Source organism: Genypterus blacodes, unplaced genomic scaffold (assembly GCF_046128005.1).
Source record: "Genypterus blacodes isolate CSIRO-AG114 ecotype Tasmania unplaced genomic scaffold, CSIRO-AGI_Gbla_v1 ptg000021l_1, whole genome shotgun sequence".
Taxonomy (NCBI): Eukaryota; Metazoa; Chordata; class Actinopteri; order Ophidiiformes; family Ophidiidae; genus Genypterus; species Genypterus blacodes.
In genome coordinates this window covers 11,232,768-11,247,477 of record NW_027466834.1, presented here as the reverse complement: position 1 = coordinate 11,247,477, position 14,710 = coordinate 11,232,768, and the positions used below count along the sequence as shown (strand labels likewise).

At 44.1% G+C, this 14,710-nt stretch overlaps 3 protein-coding genes across 3 annotated transcripts; 2 read left to right on the top strand and 1 right to left on the bottom strand.

The window, feature by feature from the left end:
- The first annotated feature begins 2,859 nt into the window (after positions 1-2,859).
- On the top strand, positions 2,860-9,010 carry unc45a (unc-45 myosin chaperone A). Its single transcript, XM_076142442.1, has 19 exons — positions 2,860-3,035; positions 3,567-3,759; positions 3,872-4,047; positions 4,140-4,229; positions 4,349-4,516; positions 4,619-4,787; positions 4,892-5,062; positions 5,174-5,345; positions 5,445-5,745; positions 5,837-5,931; positions 6,051-6,192; positions 6,432-6,572; positions 6,662-6,789; positions 6,881-6,947; positions 7,057-7,170; positions 7,260-7,375; positions 7,628-7,745; positions 7,840-7,995; positions 8,088-9,010. Exons 1-19 carry the CDS (start codon positions 3,012-3,014, stop codon positions 8,373-8,375), a joined length of 2,829 nt encoding a protein of 942 aa, XP_075998557.1. The 5' UTR covers positions 2,860-3,011; the 3' UTR covers positions 8,376-9,010.
- Positions 9,011-9,058: 48 nt separating this feature from the next.
- Positions 9,059-11,779, top strand: rccd1 (RCC1 domain containing 1). The gene is made up of 8 exons (XM_076142556.1): positions 9,059-9,329; positions 9,425-9,643; positions 9,719-9,884; positions 10,284-10,405; positions 10,497-10,598; positions 10,872-11,045; positions 11,123-11,152; positions 11,246-11,779. The coding sequence occupies exons 1-8, from the start codon at positions 9,131-9,133 to the stop codon at positions 11,395-11,397; spliced, it is 1,164 nt and encodes a 387-aa protein (XP_075998671.1). The 5' UTR covers positions 9,059-9,130; the 3' UTR covers positions 11,398-11,779.
- cib1 (calcium and integrin binding 1 (calmyrin)) lies at positions 11,545-13,310 on the bottom strand. The gene is made up of 7 exons (XM_076142557.1): positions 12,986-13,310; positions 12,740-12,774; positions 12,532-12,631; positions 12,236-12,389; positions 12,036-12,154; positions 11,870-11,958; positions 11,545-11,779 (listed from the first exon to the last, which is right to left on the bottom strand). The coding sequence occupies exons 1-7, from the start codon at positions 13,034-13,036 to the stop codon at positions 11,758-11,760; spliced, it is 570 nt and encodes a 189-aa protein (XP_075998672.1). The 5' UTR covers positions 13,037-13,310; the 3' UTR covers positions 11,545-11,757.
- Positions 13,311-14,710: the final 1,400 nt, after the last annotated feature.

Here is a 14,710-nt window from a genome sequence, read left to right as displayed (position 1 = left end):
AAGAGCCGGGGCCGCGCGCGCATCGGCCGCTGATTGGCCAATAGCTCTAGAATCCGAATCAAAATCAGAATCGATTTTATTGCCAAGTACGTTTTCACTTACAAGGAATTTGTTATGGTGTTTGGTGCAATAAAGATATTTAGAGAAAAATAAATATTAATATCAAGAGAAAAATAAATCACAGTTATTTTACATCACAATGTAGAATGAAAATAAAGAGCTTATCAATTTAATATGGACAGTGGAGTATTCACAATATAACTATACGTGTATTTAAATAGAATAAATTTACACCTTGTGGAAAATGTGCAAGATCATTCAGTCATTGGGTGACCCGGGCCTTGTTGATGAGGCCCACATAAATACACTCACATTTCTGTGGTTTGTATTGATTAATACTGTCAGGGTGTGAGCGAGATTTCCGAATCATTAAATCATTATTGCTCCAATGTGGTAAATGATGTTGTAAAATTCAAGTTGATAATCCCTTGTGTATTTAACAGCACAATTTTCAACGTTTTTATTTTTCTGTGTATGATTATAAAGGACAGTTCTTCTTCTGGTTGAGTGATTTTACATAATAACCAAGTCCAATTAGCTGTTTATTACTCAATTACTTTAAATCGTTCATCGTTGTTGTATCCATCCTTTATTATGTTATTATCAAAGAGTAGTTGCAACCTTTATTTGTAACGTTTGAGAAAGGAGACAATTCTGTTGACAATGCAGAGAATGTGTAACAACTTCTGAATTAAAGTCCCAATCATTGTATGATTCATGACATGTGAGTAATCCAGTTGTGCCATGTTAGGGCTCATGGTTAATAATGTATGACGGCTTAACTAACATAACATAGCACCTCCAGCCGTAACACAGCAAGGTCCAATAAACCTGAGAGGGCCAGAGTACAAAAGTCAGTGTTGTTTTGCTCGTGAGTCACACTTTTGATGGATCATTCATGACCTCCTTTTGTATTTATGGAAACAAGAGCTGATCTCATACTTCAATAATTAATTGGCAAACTGCGCAAGACACACCATCTGCTGATATTATTGGTGTTGTCCTGCTGCAACCATGGGAGACTTTGTGAACTTTTTGAAGTCATTAAAAAAGTGGTTCACAACCTTGGTACAACATTGTTTATTTATAAGCAATAGATTTTTGCAGAATGTACAACAGTAGATATATCAGTCATGAAAGGATTTCTCCTGAAAATATCAACATTTCTCGCTCACATGATAATGTTGTGATAAGCAAAACATGTTTACGCAGCTGTTTTTGATTTTGACTGCAGCCAATGAGCCAATTTTCCAGTCCGACTGATTCTCTGAGGGTTCCACAGCTCAGTCCTGAGGGCATAAATATCAACCATCCGAGAAAGTCATTCCGTCTTCACAAAACTCACAAAGCTCCAGTGGTAATGTGAGAGTTAGCAGGTGTACCGCAAGACAAGGTCTTGTGGGAATCCTCCTGGTTTCTGAGGCAGCAGAGGACATGTAACAATAGAGGCTTGCTGTCCCAGTAAGTGAGACTCCCTAAGGAACCAAAAGAAATATAGTATACAATGTTTAAATATTCTGAAGCCTTACATTGTGCTCCAAAATATTGTGCTGAATACCCTATGTCATATGCGTGACTGGAAGATGTCGTTGTTGGTTACTTTTTGAATAAGGTTTTAATGTGACATAAATTATTGAGGCAACCAAGGATGATCTCTGTCACCTTTTCAAAGTGTTGGGGAGGAAGCCCAGAAACTGCAGGAGTTGGAGAGGTGCCTGGGCCAGCAGGGGGCGGGGGTTGGGGGACTGATCTGCTCTGATCAAGCTGTGCACCCAGAGAGCCAGATGGACATGTGTGTCTCCTGCAGACCATCAGGGACATGAACCAGACGCTGGACGTGAGCGAGAGGACAGGACAGAAGGAGGAGACCAAGGAAACCACGGAGCAGATTTCTTGTATGGAACAGAGACAAAAAAGCAGTTGCAGTGAATCAATCAACTTATCAGTCAAGCCAGTTTTTACCAATTTTATGTTGCAACTCAATTTTGTGAAATCTATGTTTCACTAAAATGTAATAGCTGGATTGGCAGTTTAGTTATTTAGAGTGGTTTTACTGTCCATCGTCTACCAAAATGATTTTAGCATCATATTGGGTTATTTGACAAATTTCATAAGATCTCAGTCAGGTCATATTTCAGTCTATAAAAACACAGCGCCTGTTTGTAAAAAGAAATATTTATCAGCGGGCTCATAAAAGCCTGCCCGACAGAATTTACTACCTTTTTCATCTCAGTACATTAGACTAAAATATTGTCACAATGGTAATCATGAATAAGGTGAAGTGCAATAAATGGAGTTTTATTTTGGAGGGCAATAAACATTTTGGAAAGTGATTTGTTATTATGTCCCCAGATGGCCTGAAAATGTAGCAGTAGAATCAAATTTGGCTTGATGATGGATGAGCTGTATAAAAGCATAAACTGGTAAGAAATGGAAATTGACAAGTAAATATACAGACAGCTAAAGTGTACTTATGTGTAATTCTTGAGTAAATGTACTTGTCACATCTGCGAATCAGTACCTTTGGAGCAGGAAGAGAGTCAGTGATTTGCTCAAAAGGCACTACAAACACTGTGTGACTATCTGTTCAGCTGATTTCACCTTATTGATCCTGATAAGTTTAAAATGCAGCTTCTACGCTCCTAAATCAGCTGTACATGACACGAGCAGCTTGATAAAAAGCCAGGGGCTGGAAATATAACCAAATAAAGCCGGTGGCGAAGATGCTCTGTGCTCGGCAGCTTTGGAAACTCTATTCCTTTTAAGGTAAAGGAGCGTTGGGGGAAGTGGGCGGGGATTGGTCTGACACGTCATCACTGCGCCCCGGACACCCGGAAGCGAAATGAGATGTAACATGTTTAGCTAAAAAGAGTGTAGTTAGTGAGCTAAAAGGAATAAAACTACACGTTAGATACATTACGTAACGTGGTGTTTCGTATCGGATCTTGAAGATGAGTGCGGGTGAAGCCGGAAAGGTAAGGAAGCCGCAGTTTCGCAGGCATTTTTCCAGAAGCATCTATGCCTGATAACGCTCCACTAGCAGACATTCAGTCACTCTGTAAACTGGCTGTAAATCAAATAAACAATATTTTAATTCATCCGTTGATTGCTAAATAAAACTGACGTTGCAAATCTTTGTGCATTCTGTAATCTCCTATAGAAACATGCTTTATCGCAGTTTTCATTCAAATGAACGGAATATTTGGGACGAACTTGGTTCTCATTTGTTTATATACAGTATATATATTAACTCTTTATAATATATTACATGTGTATATAGAAGCCCTACGTGCATGTTGGAGTTAATTTGCATGAACTGTAATATAATGTGATCAACTGTTCTTCATTTGTGTGAATTTATATAGCTCTGTTAGGTGGATATTAGCCAGGGATACACAATGTAATCAATGAAAATGTAAAGGAACCTATTATTTATTATATTTTATATATATTATAGTTTTTATTTCTTGTTAAACTTAAAACTTTGCTTTCATCTGCGTTCTCAGGACTTTGCAGCCCTGAAGGAGGATGGTAATGCCCTCTTCAAGGCAGGAGACATGCAGGGAGCTGTCAGCTGTTACACCAAAGCCTTAAAGCTGAGTAGCAGCCAAACAGACGGTGCTGTTCTGTACAGGAACCGCTCAGCCTGCTACCTTAAACTGGAGGAGTACACCAAGGCAGAGGCTGATGCTTCCAAAGGTGGGACCAAAAAACGATTTAGAGTGTTTGGTGAAGAACAATTACGTGCTAAAGATTAATGTCTGTATATAAACTCTAGCATTAGTCAAATAAATGATTTCTTTGTCCTCAGCTCTTGAGACAGATCAAGGTGACGTGAAAGCCAGGTTCCGTAGGGCTCAGTCTTTCCAGAGACTGGGCCGGCTTGACCAGGCTTTTCTGGATGCTCAGAGGTGTGCCCAGCTGGAGCCCAAGAACAAAGCCTTCCAGGATCTGCTCAGAGAGCTCGGAGCACAAATCCAGCTGAAGGTAGTGTTGTGTTTCAGAATAGGGGCCATGATGGTTTGTCAACTGTAGACTGAGAAACCCATTAATAACTGTATTTTCTTATGATTCTGCAGTCTTTGCAGCTCAACTCCACAGACGCTCGTGTGCAGCAAATGTTCTCCCTCCTCGTAGATGCGTCTGCAAAAGACTGTGATCGACAGAAAGTAAGCATATGGCAGACCATAGAATCATACACTACCAACTCTTATCATTAATTCTTTGTTCATGGGTGTGTTGTAACTCTCAAATAAAAGTATGATTCATTCATCTCGATTCATTTCAGGCTGCTCAGAATCTAGTGGTGCTGTCGCGAGAACAGGCCGGAGCTGAGCAGATCTTCCGCAACGATGGAGTGAAGCTACTTCAGAAGCTTCTGTGTTCCAAGCAGGAGGTTGTGGTCCTGTCTGCTCTGAGGACCCTGGTTGGTTTATGCACAGGGCATCAGTCCAGAGTGAGTGTGACATAGACCCCCCTCCCCCATTGGTGTAGACAAACTTTAGTGGCTTCGTTGCACAGTGCAGTTTTGTGATCTTTGGTGTTTGCTGTCTTGCAGACAATGGCCATCGTGAATGAGTTGGGGATGGAGCAGCTCTGTGCAGTGATGGGATCAGCTGCCTCCACAGTGTCTCTAGCTGCCTGCCACCTGCTGCAGGTGATGTTTGAGGCTCTGACTGAGGGCATGAACAGAGAGATCAGAGGGAAAGATGAAGCCATACTTCCCGGTACGTATCGAGTCTAATGGTGTAGTTGAGTGTTCTCCTAAAAGCATTATTGCATTTGTTCTTGCCTGGAGTCGCACTGACTGTATGAATTTAATTCAATGCAGAACCATCGAAGGAGTTACGCTCAATGTTGCGCCATCTCCTGGAAATGATGCCAGCGCCTAAAGTGTCGGGGCCTGGCAGAGACAGCGCCATCAACCTGCTGGTCAAACAAGTTCCCCGCAAGTCCTTAAAAAACCCTGACAACTCCCTCACCATATGGGTGATAGACCAGGGTATGAAACGCTCCCATCGGTCATCTAGACCTTCTCACTTGCTTATGCTTTGATGGATTAAATCATGAATGATTGTTATCCATTTACTGAGTATTTGTTGTCCTCTGGTAGGTTTGAAGAAGATCCTGGAGGTGGCTGGAACAGTCCCCGAGCTCTCTGAAGGTCCACCTCTGACCGACAACTCCCACATGAGCTGCTCCGTGTTGCTCAGCAAACTCTTTGATGATCTGAAGAGTGAGAAAGAGAGGGAGAACTTTGTCAAACTGTGTGAAGAATATGTCCAGTGGGTTGATTGTCCTTCTAATTTCCAATTTCTGTTACTAAAATTACTACGATCTCTGCAAATATCTAATCTGAGAGGAATTCGTGTTTTTCTGATCAGGCAACACTTTAGCCGAGCCGGCCTGGACAGCAAGCTGCGGGCCATCCAGGCAGTCTCGGTGCTCCTCCAGGGGCCGAGCGACGTGGGGAACAGAACTCTGGAGATGTCGGGGATGATGGATGCGGTGATCTCCCTGTGCGCCTCCAAAGATGTGACTCACCAGCAGGTGGCGGTGGAGGCTCTTATTCACGCCGCAGGCAAAGCCAAGAGAGCCTCCTTCATCACGGCCAACGGCGTGGCCCTCCTGAAGGACCTCTACAAGCAGAGCGAGAATGACAGGATACGCGTGAGAGCCTTGGTGGTGAGTGCTGCAGCAAAGTTGACGAAAGAGTTGAGGAAAAGAACAGAGTTGAATATAAAGTAACTACGGTCTCCTGTGGGTCATCATCCAGGGTTTGTGCAAGCTCGGATCGGCAGGAGGGACGGATTTCAGCATGAAGCAGTTTGCAGAGGGGTCGACGCTGAAGCTCGCCAAGCAGTGCAGGAAGTACGTACGCCTGGGGTTGATCTAATATGTGGAGGTTGATCTCATGTGCCTGAAACACAATAGATAAAATGTGTTCTCCTGGATTTACAAGTCCAAATAAATTGCCTGGCCTCTGCTAGGTGGCTGTGCAACGAGTCTCTCCCGGCAACCTCTCGCCGGTGGTCTGTGGAAGGTCTCGCCTACCTCACCTTCGATGCTGACGTGAAGGAGGACCTAGTGGAGGACAAGAACGCTCTCCAGGCCATGTTTGAGCTAGCTAAGGTTTGAATGAGACCTGCTTCTTTGTCCAGGTGTATTCTTCCAATGTTTATAGTGTCAGTTTGCTATTGTTCTATTATTACAAAACCACTTGACATTGTTTTAAATGCAATACAACTTAACCATGAATCGATTTATGATCGACAGTCTTCTTAAAATGTTCCTAAAATGAGCGCTCACACAAAGAGATGTTTTGCTCTGATCTTCATTTTATAAATAGCTTTGTTTTCTGTGTCCTGCAGTCTGAGGATAAGACGGTGCTGTTTGCAGTCGGCTCCACCCTGGTGAACTGCACAAACAGCTACGAAGTGGAGAAGCCAGACCCTCAGATGGTGGAGCTGGCCAAATATGCAAAGCAGCATGTACCAGAGCAGCACCCAAAGGTGCTAATCCAGAATCCAGTAGTTTCTGTATGTGCTTCCCTGTAAAGAGTGCATTTTTCACGCAAATCTGTCGTCCTTTCATACATCAGGATGCGTCCTCCTATGTGGAGAAGAGGCTGGTGAAGCTGCTGGAGGCGGGCGTGGTGTCTGCCTTGGTGTGTATGGTCAAACATGAGAGTCCAGCCCTCACTGAGGCTTGTAGAGAGTGTATCGCCAGGTAGGAAACCAGCTGCACATCTTTGTCCCACATAGTCTTCACTTAAAATGCTCTCAGACGAACTAAGGCTAAATACCATTTGTCACGGCAGGGTGTTCTTGGCTTTGGTGGAACGACAAGAAGACAGAGGCACAGTGGTGGCACAGGGGGGAGGAAAGGTAGCGCACACAATACATACAGTATATATAGTATAGAATATAATTAGCCACACACTCGTTTACGCACTTCATCCTAGTTCCCTTATATTGTGTTCCTCCTCTTTCCCAGGCTCTGATCCCTTTGGCCTCAGACAACACGGATGAAGGGAAAACCAAAGCAGCACAAGCCTTGGCCAAAATCACCATAACATCTAACCCAGAGATCGCCTTTCCAGGAGAAAGGGTGAGGAAAGCAGGCAACATTCTGTCCAGCGCCAGTTAAACATGTGTAAACATGGCTTTGATTGTTCTCTTCTCACATTTATATCACAGATCTACGAGGTTGTGCGCCCTCTCATCAGTCTCCTGAGCCTCGAATGCACCTTGCTGCAGAACTTCGAATCGCTGATGGCCCTCACCAACTTGGCTGGCCTCAATGATCGACTCAGGTTGGCCACTAGAGGGAGCTCTCTCCTAACACTACAGCTGTCTCTCCATTATGGGCTGCATCCTTTGAGGAGGTGGTCATGTGCTTAGGTGGCTTAGGAGGAGCCTTTGAATGCAGCCTTTCGTCTGAGAGAATTAGAAATATATGTAAATAATGGAATAAGCTGATCTAGAGCTTGATTAGAATAGTAACTAACACAATAAATCAGTATGTGTATGAATAACTTGCTCTAATGAAGTGCATCGTTTCACAGGCAAAAGGTCATAAAAGAGAAGGCCGTACCAAAGGTGGAAGGCTACATGTTTGAAGAGCATGACTTGGTTAGAGCCTCTGCCACAGAGTGCATGTGTAATTTGGTTCTAAGCACCGAGGTAAGACACACACACACTATAACTCATCCATTGTCTGGCATGAGTCTGCAGGATGTGTAGATAAAACAGGAGCGTGTGTTTCCTGCGTCCTCAGGTGCAGAAGCTGTACCTGGCCACGGGGAACGACCGTTTGAAGCTGCTCGTGCTCTACAGTGGAGAGGACGACGAGAGGCTGCGGAAAGCTGCCGCAGGGACACTGGCCATGCTGACAGCCGAGCAGCCAGAGCTCTGCGCCCGCATCCCCGAAACAGTGAGCAGACCACAACAGCTCCACACTCGCTACATCGCAACTATTCTTTGATCCGTTTTGGCCAATGCGACTTCCTTTTGTACTCTTCTCAGACCACCCACTGGATGGAGATCTTGCAGGCCCTGCTGCTCAGTGAGATAGCAGACCTGCGGCACCGCGGAGCTGTCATCGTGCAGAACATGATGCAGGCGGACAAGAGCCTGGCCGAGACACTCATGGAGAGTGAGGCTCTGGAGATCCTGTCCGTCCTGGCGAAGGGAGAAGGAGCCACGGCCGCTGCAGTTTCAAAGATAGCCCAGAATTGTCTGGACATGGCAGTGGAGTACGGTGTCATCAGGAGCAGGGACGGGAAGGAAAGAGTGGCAGGAAATGAGCCCTGACAACAATGCAGCATTCAAGTGCTTCTAGCTCTGTGTGGAAACATACATTTGACATTTGCAAGTGTGTAAGCGGATGTCACTGAAATGGTCACATCTTTACCAAAAATAGTAAAAGTGGGACCACATACTATTTACATTTAAAATCATGTTATTGCAAAAAAAATCAACAATCATAGCATTTGTGACATTAGAGGGATACTAACCTCTATAACATCAGAAATGCTTTGAATGACTAAAGCCACTCTTAGAGGCTGGGTGGTTGAATTTGCCTTTAAGTTATAGAAGTGGCTTTAGTGCCTTATTATCACAACTGACACAATTTACCTGAGCTGTAAACAAGGCAATAGATATCATGTTACCCTTGAAGGTAATGACTGAGCTTCACCAGCTGCCTGTATTTATCTACTAAGGTCCCATAGTATTTTTGCATAATATTCTCCAGGCAGATTACATCATCCTGTATATTCTGGCGAATTTTGTATCTTTTCTTTCATTTACGTTCATTATATTATTTGTGCTTAGTTACACATTTCATCCTGTATTAATTGCACCACACTACATTCCGAATTTTTAACTGAATGATTTTGTAAGTGACTGAAAAGATGAACAGAAAAATAAAAGATCTTTCATTTTTCCATTATACGTCGTTTTTGGCAGCGACCTGAAGCGCATGCGCAGCACTTCCGGGTTATTCACGTGTGTTGACATCTGCGTTTCACTGCGTCTCCCGACAAAAACAAGCAGGTGAAAGACAGATGCGCTGGTTCGGATTCGGGTTTAACGCCTTCGGACAGATATGTGATCACGAAGGATCAAGACCGGACGCAAGCGAAGTCAAAGTAATAAATCCAGCGGAGATAAAGAAGCATGAGGACAAAAGTGACTGCAGACTGACGATCTGCAGAATCAGAGCCTGCTGGAGTAGAAGAGCGTCTCTGCATTTGGATGATGGAAGTGAGTGCAACTTTAACAGATGAATCAGAAAATGAGCCACGTTAAGATTAGGCAATAGCGGTGTGAATGACATCTGTTTTGTGTGTCTTTCGCAGGCGGAAGTCGCGTGTGTGTGGCAGGTTTTGGGACGGTCCCCGACACTGATAGGCGCTGTGGCGTGTCGATGGAGGAGAGTTATGGCTGCGAGGATGCGATCGTCGGTGAATCGTACCTGACTCTTGCTTTCCCGGACAGAGTCGAGTGCTGGGACCTGCAGGGCAACGAGAAGACGCGAACATGGAGCATGGAGATAGAAACGCACTCAGGCCATTCAGGTAATATACTCATGTGTGTTTGTGGATAAATGACAGTGGCCCAACTATACACTTATTGTTGCTCTGTTACTGCAGGACCCTCCCTGAATCTACCATTAGTACCTGGGGGTTACATTGCCGCAAAGCCGCCTCTCTACCGCCCCCTGTCGCCAGAGCTGAACGCTAAGAGTCTGGTATTGGGTGCAGAACACGCCATCCTCCTCACCACCACTGGGACTGTGTACACCTGGGGACTGGGCAGGTACAACAAATACGCCCACTCATAATAGCTTATATAACTCATATATGTAATCCACACCACCTCTGTGATAATGGACAGACGAGAGAGGGTGGAGGTTTGTAAATACTCCTTTACTTCTATCATTATCTCTTGGTTAACACAGGAGCACAAAGCAGAGTGCTGACAAAGACCAGAGCCTCCACTCAAAGGGAACGCGAGAATCTCATCCAGCTCTGTACTATGATACACACTTGTAGCTGCTGAGTCTTGTTACATCAAAACTCTGACACTCTCTAAACTGAGACCGACATATTCTGTGGCCTCCCTTTGACAAAGATGGACGGCAATGAACACGCCTGTCCCCCCCCTTTGGAATCCACCTGAATCATCTCTTTGTTTGTGCACGTGTTCATTTTACAGCCACGGCCAGCTGGGACACGGAGGCCTCACTCCTGAGGAGGAACCCCGGGCAGTGGAGGCTCTGTGGGGAATGCCGATGAGCTCTGTGGCTACAGGTGGCTGGCACTCTGGCTGCATCAGTGGTAAGCCTCATGTGTGTGATGTGGGGGCAAAGTAAAGGTTCACCAGTGGTCATGTAACGCCCTTTCAAAAAAACACACTTTGTTTCCACAGATGCGGGTGACCTGTATGTGTGGGGATGGAACGAGAGTGGTCAGCTCGGACTTCCTTCACGGGCTCTGAGGAACGCAAAGCAGCAAAGCAGCCCGCACACAGGTTAGTCTGATTCCAGAAAGAATCTGTGTGTGTGTGCTGTTGGAGAAATACAGCAAAGGGACACAACACACAAAAACAATCATTCCAGAGATCATGACGATTTCCTCTATAATCTGCTGACTGAAGGTAAAGCTGATCTCCCATCAAGTCGCACCAGAACTGGATGATTTGCACCAAGAAACTGCAATGTGATCTCATTTTCAGCTGTACCATTTCAACTGTGCTAATGGTGATTAACAGACAAGTTAAACTAAACGAAACCGCTCTCAACAGCGCCGTCGTCCCATCAAGACGCCGGCACGTCTCCTGGTGAAGAACCGGAGGGGGGAAAGGAAAGCGAAGATGTGTTCATATCCATCCAAGCGTTCCCAGCACTGCTGGACGTCACGCCGTGTTGTGAAGTGAAAACAATCAGCTGTGGTTCCCGGCACACAGCTGCAGTAACAAGTACGTTCTCCAGGAAAAATGTGTGTGTACTTATGAAGTGAATGTTTGTTAATCAGATATTTTCTCTTCTACTTTAGCGACTGGTGACCTCTACACTTGGGGCTGGGGTACGTTTGTATTTGAATCTAATCTGATACCCATTGTTTTGAAAGTATACGTTGCATCTGCGTGCCTACCTTTGTTCTTTCATCGCTGTTCAGGTGAATACGGCCAACTAGGACACAAGACCTTAACGAGCTCTGATGAGCCTCAGCGGGTGGAGTTCTTCAGGGAGCAGCGGCTGCGTGTGGTGGACGTAGAATGCGGAGCATGGAACACCTTTGCTGCCATCGCCAAGGAGGAAACCGCTTGAACTTTGTATAAATGACGAGTCCCCTTGACAAGGATAAACACTGGACTTTGGATAACATACAGGGAAGTGTAATTATTAACACATTGACTGGAATCAGTGTCTTTTTTTTATAAGTGTACAGTCTTGTTAGTCCTAAACAAACAGAGATTAAAGGTTCATGTAAACTTTATTTCTGCGTAGAAGTTTTAAAAAAACATAAAAGGGAAGGTTTTGTATTTCAAACATTGCATAAAAGAGTAAGACAGTAGAATCCACAGGTAAATATAAATTAAGGCAAATGAGTAAAATTGTTCTGATTTGAAAAATAGCAACCATGTGAGGATCAAAGAGAGACCCGTGTTTATATACTGGTGTAGGTCTTCACAGCACAATCTTGAAAGAACTGTAAAGGAAATATGAATGTTTGTGGTTAAAGCAGGAAGGTCGGACACAAGTAAAACACAAAACAGGAAAAGTTGACAATACATCTCACCTGACGAAATCTGGTGATCTTGAAATGACGTGCTGGAATTCTGAGAGGTTCACTGTTCCGTCTTTGTCAATGTCCGCCTCGTCCAGGATCTAAACCAGGAGCAGAAACAACTGTTGGACCTGCTTTAACCAGCCACGGTGTATCAATGCGGGGAGGCTGAACTCACATTGTGGATGAGCTCTTTCATTTCCCGAGCGGTTAGTCTGGTGTCGTCTGTGTCACCAGTCAGGTAATTCACCAGCTTCTCCAGATCGCCGCCGTCCAGGGTGCCGTCATCATCAAAATCTAAAATACATCACAAAAATGTTGATTAGACAAAAGAATTCTCAGCCACAACATCTTGATTACCAAACTCAAAGTAATTACCAAAGATACGGAAGGCATAGTGGGACTTGATCTCCAGAGTAGCCGAGTCACTGAAGGCACTTAAGAGATCCAGAAAGTCCTCGAAAGTCAGACTTCCATCTTTCATGTCAGAATTTGAGAACACATGGCAGATCCTTTCTCTGAAGGGGTTACACTGTGACGGGAAGAAGTACAAGGGTCACTCACACTTATCAGCGTGACATCACACTCAGAATTCCTCTAGAACAGACAGAGCAGGACAGATACAGAACAAAACCCTGAAATAAAACAACTATTTGACTCCTAAAGCTTTGTACCTTGAGCTCTGGCAGGGTCAGAATGCTCTCCATCGGTACTCTGGGGTTTGGCAGAGCTTTGTCTTCTTTAGAGAGCAGTTCGGTGAACCTCTTGTGAGCGCTGGACAACATGAAAAACACAGATTTGTCATTGTATAACAACAAGGAGCGTCAGACTGAATCAACTGATTGTAAAGTGTGATGTTCAAGTGTTCAGCTGATTGCTTACAGAAGGATTTCTTGCTTTGTTAAGAACGCCAACTCCTGAAAGTACAAGTAAACAACGTTAGAATGATTGCTAGAGACGAGCGAGGGACATTAGTTTCACCTTCATACACACTAATATACGTGTGCGTATCTGCTTAAAGCTGGTAAGACTTCCTGTGTGTTGTTGCTAAAATCCGCAAGCTAAGTTAGCCAGAACTATTATGGTCCGGAAAAACAAACAACTGCAGTTTCCTCTCTATGTACTTACTTGGTATTCTGATAATAAATCCTTCCCCAGTTTACTTGCTGTTGTCCCCATAATGTACTTTTCGCCTCGAGAACTGAGTTTTGTTGAAGTATCTTGTTGACTATCTCGACAACTTTTACTGTGTGTTACTTCCTCTTTCTCGGTTCGACTGCGTTACTGTGTTCCCCACCCGAGCTTCGACAACAAGTCGGGCAGACCAGAAAGCTGTAGCCAATGAGAAGAAGTAGGCGGAACCGTCCCCGGAAGTGAAGGAAATTGACAAATTGTCAAAGTTTAGACATGTTTAAAGTTATGGTTTAGTGAACGGGATAAAACCAAGTAGCCTAAGGTAGCCTCAATGTATACGCATCTGTGCAAAACCGGGAAAGAGGTACGACATGTCGGTGTCACGTGGTAGCAAATGACCTATCGCATCCTTGTTGTCGGATCTCGGGTGCGAAAAACGTAGCTAGCCTCTTCCTTTTCCTGTATTCCTGTCACTGTTTCCATAGAGACGTAAAAGACTGACAGAACAACAACAGGTGGCAGGTAGCGCTGCGAAGCTATTACAAAGCTATTCCTGTGTTTTATCAGTACAAAGGTTCAACAATCTAACCCTTTCAATTGTTTTCCAACGCCAGAAGATGATATTGAAAAACTATTGAGTCACTATTTGTCTGTGCTATGCTTAGAAGTTATCAATCAGTCCTATAGTTTTGATCAACATACGGCAGTACAGTAACAAGGTACATTCAATGCATTTAAAGGTATAGCAATTTATTATGTTTGTGTTACACTGATAATTATCACAAAAATGAAATGTGAAGTTCTACATCAAAGGTTTATTAGCACAATACTTGAGTACATTGACTTCTGACACTTCTCTGACCAGTTGTAAACATATTTTTTATCGATATTATCGATTAGAGCAATTTGTGTACAAAACAAGAAATATCAAAATATATCTATAAAAGGATTTCTTTCTTTCTGGTAACGTATACAATCACACAGCAATTGATTATTAACACAAAGTCTTATAATGTTGGGAATTACACACAATCCACAAATGCATATCATACATCTGACAGTAAAAAACCGGAGGTGCATGATGTCGTCGGCAGGAGGATGAATAACGCAGCATGGGGATGAAACGAGGGGCCGCTTCCAATCTGTTAAGTCGATGGTTCTATGTCCCAGTCTGTTGTTTCTGAATGTAAAAAATCATGATTCAACAAGGAAGCAGAATAATGTGCAGTTGAAAATTTTACTTCTTGATATATGTATTGGATTATGGAATTCTTTCCCAGTCTAACATGTTTATTTATGTGTGTTTACCTCTCATTTTTGCTCCCTCCATGGTCTCGGCTGAAACTCCAATGCCGTATTCATTTTCACCAGTGATCCTGAAGAAGTAGATCCCTCCCTCCTCCAGATTGGACACCTTATAGGACAGTCGGTGGCAGGTGTCTGTGAGTCTCGTCCACCCTTTTCTGCTGATCTCCCGTATGTCCACATGGTAGTTGTTAACAGGAGCTCCTCCCTCATTGTCGGGGGTGTCCCAGGCAACTGTAGCAGAGGTCTTGGTCACGTCTTTGACTGCAATGCGACACGGGGGACCAGGCGAATCTAAAACCCTCACATTCAGGGTCAAATTGGCAGTCCCAGCGACATTCTGCAGTTTGACTGTGTATTTGCCAGAGTCGTCTCGTGTTGCTCTTTCGATCGTGATGGAAGTGACGCAGCTTG